Consider the following 7,377-nt stretch of genomic DNA (forward strand, 5'->3'; position numbering starts at 1 on the left):
AAAAAAAAGTAAGTTCTCAATGCAGATTTAAAGAATGGAGATGATGCAGTCAAGGTACTAAAGTGAAAACAGGCCATGAAGGTCCTCCAAGGAGTGATCAAAGTGCAAGATTCCTCAAGTGCTGCTATTTTGCCCTACCTTCGTTGGAATGACGACCTATCTTCTGCAACAAAAGTCAAGAATGTAGATCAAACTTTGCATCTGCCTCTAGAAATACTAGGTATAAATAGGGGGAGGGAGGGCAAGTTGGCATTATTTTAGGGTGCTATTACTTGCTATGTTGCTGCTCACTCTAAATCAGCCTGTTAACATAATAATTTTAATGGAAACTTACATGGCTTTCCAGCTTAGATAAAATATTCATGAATTAACTGCAAGCCACAAGGTGGTGCTCTTAGCCTGCATCTTGACTACAAAAGAAATTTTTTTACTATTCTTTTTTAATAACATACAGTAGGAACATAGGGAGAAAGGCACGTTTTATAATAAGATTAATTTGGTTTCAGCAGCAATCCCACAGACCATACCACACAAAGTGTAGTTTATAACTATGAACATTTTTTTCTTAAATGAGACATTACCTCCAGAGAGTTTCAAAAGAATAAACTTTCTTCTGGGACAGTCAATTCAAATAAATGGCTGAAATTCCAAGGAAACATAATGAGAAAAAAAAAAATTACAGATGAGCTACCTAAAAATAAAATTCTGTCAATGAACACCTAGTAGGTAATCTCACATCAAACTTGCATGATGAGTCTGCAAATCTAAAATTGTTAGTTTGTATTTACTTTTCCTTGAAAGGCACATCAGTGTACTACTGTACTGCACACCCTCCCCTTCTCCCCCCACTCAATTTGTTTGTGGATCAAAGAATTCCACATAGGCATATTGACTATGAAGTGAGTGTGATCTTCCAGAAAAAAAAAAACAAAACAATTATCACATCTTAAGTACTGTGTGCACGTACACTACAAGATGAGCACAATAAAAATTAGAAATGTAGTTACCTTTTATCTTCAACAGTATTAATATATCATAAAAATATTTCCATAAATGTAAACACATACATTGTTCTTAGTAAGATGAACAGCAATCCGTTTTCCATGGTGTTTGTTAAACCTCCATGCTTGGAATACAAAAAAACCGGAGACTTTCCAAGGGATACAGCTCTGCCAGCATGACTAAATTCAACTTATTCCTTTTTTTGCTCTTCACCTTTAGATTCTCTTAGCACTTCTTGCCATTTTTTCTCCATTTCTTCTCTGCAGTTCAGGAAAGCCTCTTCCAAGTGCCTCATGGAATTGGTCAGGTCAGGGTTGGTACGCATTACTACCATGTCATATGCCATCCAGGTTGCCTGAACTATAAACACAAGAAATACTACCAAGCCAGAAATCTTGGCTAAAAATGCAGTGGGTGATAGAACAAAAAATAAAATACATTAATTATTATCAGTTCAGATTTTATGTTAGAGGAAACCTGACATACAACAGAAGAAGCTGCCCACAATAATGTTCAAAATTAATAGATACAATAAATCTGATATTACTTCCCTATAAATGTCTCAAAATACTTCAGAATGGAAGTATACAGACATATATACTGTAAAGTATGAAAGGGTGGTGGAAATTTTTACCTAAAGTTTACAACAAAGTGAGTAATTAAAAAGAAAGGCACAACAGGCTTTTTTAAAATAAATGAACTGAACCAAAGAATTCTCTCCAGATCAGTAATGTTCAGGAAGAGAAAAGCAGTGAGGAAAAGGAGAACTAAGAAGGCCACAGAATGGAGATGAAAAGCTATTAAGAACAGTGTAACCAATGAGATCAGTTCAGAAAAAAATGAGTATCTGATAAAGCAGAGGAAATTATTTTTGTATTTATTTCATATTTTTCCTTCTGTTTTATCATAAATGGATTGTAGTTTTCTCAGCAACATTTGCAAGCTGCCACGAACTGCAAATTGTTTAATTATCCATTTCCATCTATTCATGTTAGTTGCATAATAGTTCCTGATAGAACTGCTGCAGAAAATAAAGAAGGATGTGCAGTCCCTTCTATTGGTAAGGGACTAAAATTAAATTTGCAAAGGAGTCTTCCATTTGACTAATAAATAATTAAATATCACACACTAACTCGAGTTACTGCACATTCCACCATTTTTCAAAATTAAATTTCATTTTATGTTTTTATTTGTTTTAATGGTTAGTTACATGCCTTAATGTCATTTGTGTTTTTAGCCACCACTCTGAACCAAGCGTGTTCTACTAACTTTTAATTGCTTGCACTCCTTCTCTCAATCAAGGGCATTAGCTGATGGCGATTTTTCCCACTTACATTTCTATGACATGGGAAAGTTCATAGCAATAAATATAAATAATACATCTTCAAAGTCTTCACTCTAGTAAACAAATCCATATTGTTCTTAGTAAAGACCTTTACCTGTCAGTTTTTCCATTTCCTCCAGAAGTTTTTCTAGGTCCCTGTTCAGGTCCTCTATCATCTTCAGCATATTGTCATAGTTTCTCTCTTGAGGTTCTTGTCTGGCCATCTACAAGGAAAACAGGTGTTTTATAATTTATTTTACTTTAAGGTGAGTTGATTTTCTCTGTTGAAGGAAAGCAATATTGCAATAAAATTTATTAATTAAAATATATACACCTTCTCAATTTAGATATGAATTTATTAAGAATCTGACCTGAAAGTAACTGGTTAACAACTGTCTGTTGCATACTACTTTTAATCCATTTTGAAATCATTTTCAGTGGTTCAGAGAGAATTACTCTCAATATGCTGTATTTGTGCCAAGTAATGATTTTAGTATCTGAATCAGAGATCATTAGACAATTTCATCTACTGTTCTGCTACAGTTGTCTTAAAGCCTCTCTCTAAATATTCTGACTCAGGCCAATCCCTAATTTCCAAAGTGAGTTGTAAAACCCCCATTTATGTCCAGTATTTCACACACACACAGTAGCACCAGATAACTGCACATACTAAATTCTGCAACTGTATATGCAGCTAAATTGTGGGAGCAACCTCAGGTTAAATTTACTGGAAGCAAAATAGATAGACTCAACCTCATCAGTGAGTTTCAGAACCTTGATATTATCCAAAAAATGAGACATATACAGCCTCGCTTTTATTTCCTTTCCTGAAAACAAGGGTTGGGGTGACACTGTGGAAAGGAAAGAGCTCCACTGTGGTAATTACATCACGCAGTTGGCAAAGTTTTTGTCAGTTTTGTTTTAAATATATGTAATTGTTCAAATGCTATCAGAGGGTACCCACTTTCAGGTTTTTATTGTAGATAAATGTGGAAGAAATGCCACGAGTTATAGTGGATCTAAAGCACTTAAAGCACTTCAAATGAACGTCAAGCCTCATCAGGGTGCTTCGTGTTCAGAGGTCTCACCACACACTTAAGTCTTACTAAGTAACCAAGCGTTGATAAAGCCAGGATGCCAAGGGTCTTAAAAAAGTGGACACGGTCCCGATTTCATCAGGACCTTCACCCAGCACAGTGGCTGCAGGGCTCCTGGCTGCCAGCGCCGCTGCGAGGCTGGCCGAACACCCATCAGGCAACCGCACACCGCCGCGGTGCCCGGACAGAAGGCAGAGAGCTGGTTCTGCTGATCCCTGCACCTTTGCGTTCACGCTCCAGCCCGTACCGCCTCTCCCTCGACCCCGCCGCAACCGACACGCCCGCCGACGCCCAACCGACGCCCTGGGTTCCTCCCCACCCCTCCGAAGTCGCGTGCGCAGCGCGGTTCCCTCCTCCTGAGCGTAGCAACGGGGACGGGCGGGAACGGGACACGAGAAAATGCTCTTCTGCCCTTCCCTGTCCGCTCGTGCCTGCTCTGCCCTCGAGCTCACCACCTCGGTTAATCTTCTGTTTCACGACAAGAAACACTTCGACAAGCAGTTAGGCGGCCGTGGGAAAGGAAGGGAAGGACACGGGGCTGGAAGTGGCAGTGCAGCCGGCCAGGTGTGCCCCGGAGCCGCTACAGGAGGGTGCTCGCCGGTTCTAGCAGTGTCCTGTCCGCCCAGTCTTACTTCCAGCGCGGCCGCAGCCGGCCCTGGGCCGCGACAGAGCGGGCGCCTCAGCGGGCCCCCGCCGCGGTGCTCCCTGGCTATGGCCTCCGGTGCGGGCCTGGCCCGCTGCCTGCTGCGTGGTGCCTCGTCCCCGGCCTGCCACAAAACATAAGTACTCCAGGAGGCCGGAGAGCAGGAGGTAATTCCCCCTTGCCTGTCTGCGGTTCCCCAGTTCCCACAGCCCTACATCCCCCCGATGCTGTCGTCCTTCAGCCGCCCTGCCGCTCCGGGCCGGAGACCTCGAGCTGTTGCCGTGAGAGATCTGAAAATAAGTGCCAAGTGATGCCTCAAGCACAAACTCTTGAAGTTGGATACGTCTGCTTTCTTTCCTACAGAGGTACACCTGCCTGTCTTCATGATCTTTGTCTTTACAGTTACTGGAGAAGGTGTTTGCTGGGCTAGGCAAAGAAGGGCAAGACATTTTATGATGGCTGAAAAACAAGACATGAAGTTTGTCTAATTTGTTGATAACAGGCATTAAGTGGTTTATGTCCTATTCTCTATTGATTCATGTCCTATTCTCTATTGATTTCCAAGCCTTACTATCTGCTTCTACTAGTACCCAAACCTTAAACTACTCTCGTTTTTAAATAATTGAGTATATTGGTATTTTAATTATGTGTGAAACTTTCACTCATCTCTTGTTACCACCGCTCATTTCACTGCCAGCTATTACTTATTGTACACAATAAGTAGCTAGTTTAAATTTTGCACTCCATCCCTATAAAAAATTAAACGTAGCAATTTACATGAAAACTGTGGAATTTATCACAAAGTATTGTGTTGCTAAAATTTTGCAGGGCGTTGAAAGTAGGCAAATCTTTCAAGGCATATGAAAGAAAAGATAACATTTGGCTAAATAAATTCTTGTATCACGGGTTGCTGGAGGCAATGGAAAGCAGTCCCACTGCCAGCTGTCTCAGGCACAGTGCTCGCTAATGGACCTCTTGTTTGAAGTGGCACAGCCATTTTGATGTTTTCTGGCACCCCAGCTTCTGAATTCTCTGCCACTAAGCAGTCTCCCAGAGGCTGCTGCTTATGTATATGTGGGTGTTTGTATGTTCTTAAAAACTCGTACTTGCTCTGGTGTTGTTTGCTATTTAATATTTCCCCTTTGCTCTGTGAAAATCTGGGCGAACATTGTGTGTTCATGTAGCAATTTTGTTTATGCATGTAATTCCAATAGCTTAGTTATAGCTACTATAGCTATATAGTTATTGCTAGTGCATAATACTATACAGACTAAAATCCATTTGCAGTGACATTGGCAGACAGGAAAATGTTCAGTTTCAGCATGTCTGATTTATTTGTCATTCTTATTGTCTGTTCTTTGGGACACAGTGATGTGTTAGAAAGTGAATTGCAGGTCAAAAATGCATTATTAAGTGGAATAGTTCTTGAACATATTTTTATGTAACACTGTTTCATAAAATTTTTGTGATATGTACTTTGTAGTTCTAATAAGGTCTCTGTGGTCAACCTTTCTGGGAGAGAGATGGCTCCTCTACTTCTTTTTGTGTGAAGTGGTGCAATTTATTCAGTACTTATATTGGGTGCTTAAGCTAAATATGTTCAACAGCTTCTAAGTTTTGACAACATGAACCATTGTATTCTCACTTGGAAATGTGAACAATGAAAATGCAGTGGCAAAACCCAGGAACTTAAGAGGAAAGTTTATATGTTTAACAGAAAGAATAAAACAGAAAGAGAAAAGGTCAAATTAAGAGAAGAATATGCATACATAACGTGCTCAGGAACCTAGTTGCTAAGGGCAGTAATACCCCAAAACTACACAAAGCTAATGGAAATGCAAGTGATACATGCTGCACCTACTTTGCAGTCTATCAGTTCATCTATTGCCTGTGGAGTCCTGGGAAGAACTCCATGGGATAACTGGATAAGTACTGATTTTGAGATGCCAAAGAGCGGATCCTTTCAGAAGAAACTTGCTTTCTGGACGGTTACTTGGAGTTTGCTGATTTTTGTGACTTTTTAGCCACAAGATGGTTTTAACCACTGAGTGGTTTGTGGCTGCATTTGCCACCAGTCCCCAAAGTGCATTGTAGAGATTACTGAGCAGTTGTGTATGGATGGGATGGTTGCTTCGTATACTGTAAATGTCTCAGAGATAAAGAGGACATTTTTGTTCACAGAACTGCCACTCCACCAATTTCAGTGCACCTAATCATACTTGCATAAGGAAAAACAGAGGGAAGAACACAAACATTTAAACAGGCAGTGTTCTCCTTATGGATGTGCACAGGCAAAATAAATAAATTATAGCAGAAGTTTGCTTTTAACGGGATGAAATGTGACAGTAGATGTCTGCTGTCCCTTAACCGAGCAGGAGGAAGGGTTTATGGACCAGTGAGGAAGACTAGTCTGAAACCTGAACTCTGAGCTGTTTAAATATCTTCTCCGACCAGTCTGACTGGGAGCACAGCAGAAAGATTAACTAGGGAAACAAAAAGGAAACAAAAAGCAGTGGGGGTTGCTACCTTTGCATATGCATACCTTGAATATTAACCCCTTGCATATCATGCTTTTTTTTTTTTCCTCTGCAGATGGGGTCTTTAGAAAACTGGGGGAGAAGGAGTGAAAGGAGAAAGACTATCAGTTATTGTATTTTTAAACCCTAATCCCTAAATAAGAATCAGGTTCCTCTGAAGAGATTCCCCCAGCTGCCTTTACAAAAGGAGGCTATGGAAAGTAACATATTTCAATAAATAACACACATAAAAGAGGAAATGTCATTTTCAATGTAGCCACTTATTAAACAGGAATGGGTTATAGGACAGATCCTGTGCATCTTCATGGAAAAAATAAGTCGATGCAGGTTAGCACCAGAATAAGAGGATGACAGAAATCAGAGACTGAGCTTGAAATTTACAGCTGTAGTGATCTTTGTAACTGAAGTAAATGCTCAGTCTGGAACATGGGTGTTCATCTTCCTGACTTTCTTGGGCTTCACTGTGTGAAGAGGAATTGTCTTGGACAATATATGGAATACATAATGTAGCTAATGTACTTAAATAGTTATTTTGTGTTTTTAAATATTTTTTTATTAAAGCATTAAAAAAGGAGAGCAACAGAAACATAAAATTAGTGGGATATTTGACCTTGGTTTTGTGAAAATAATGCATCAGTGTCTGATTCAGTGAAAGTGGTTGCAATACTTAGTGAAGTCTCAAGGTGCTTATCAGAGAGTTTTGATCTAATTGTGTCCTTCTGGTGCTTCAGCCTTGAAAACAGTTGTTCAGAAATGTATGTACTGCCCCCCCCC

At 40.0% G+C, this 7,377-nt stretch overlaps 2 protein-coding genes across 10 annotated transcripts in view; one reads left to right on the forward strand and one right to left on the reverse strand.

Moving 5' to 3' along the window:
- Positions 1-1,008: 1,008 nt before the first annotated feature.
- Positions 1,009-3,938, reverse strand: SYCE3 (synaptonemal complex central element protein 3). 5 transcript variants are annotated; one of them, XM_019618317.2, is made up of 3 exons: positions 3,876-3,938; positions 2,442-2,550; positions 1,009-1,362 (listed from the first exon to the last, which is right to left on the reverse strand). In XM_019618317.2, exons 2-3 carry the CDS (start codon positions 2,548-2,550, stop codon positions 1,193-1,195), a joined length of 279 nt encoding a protein of 92 aa, XP_019473862.1. In that variant the 5' UTR covers positions 3,876-3,938; the 3' UTR covers positions 1,009-1,192. The 5 variants fall into 5 exon arrangements, with proteins under 5 accessions (XP_019473862.1, XP_003202713.1, XP_019473855.1 ...); XM_003202665.4 differs by lacking the exon at positions 3,876-3,938 and adding an exon at positions 3,743-3,804; XM_019618310.1 differs by lacking the exon at positions 3,876-3,938 and adding an exon at positions 3,671-3,751.
- Positions 3,915-7,377, forward strand: part of STYK1 (serine/threonine/tyrosine kinase 1) — a 25,378-nt gene continuing 21,915 nt past the window's right edge. For 4 of the 5 annotated variants that reach the window (XM_010718556.3, XM_010718587.3, XM_031555837.1 and 1 more), the window contains exon 1: positions 3,915-4,431. The gene's annotated coding sequence lies outside the window, so the exon portion shown is untranslated. The remainder of the gene's footprint in view (positions 4,432-7,377) is intronic. The other variant, XM_010718565.3, reaches the window with a different exon arrangement.

Source organism: Meleagris gallopavo, chromosome 1, assembly GCF_000146605.3.
Source record: "Meleagris gallopavo isolate NT-WF06-2002-E0010 breed Aviagen turkey brand Nicholas breeding stock chromosome 1, Turkey_5.1, whole genome shotgun sequence".
Classification (NCBI taxonomy): Eukaryota; Metazoa; Chordata; class Aves; order Galliformes; family Phasianidae; genus Meleagris; species Meleagris gallopavo.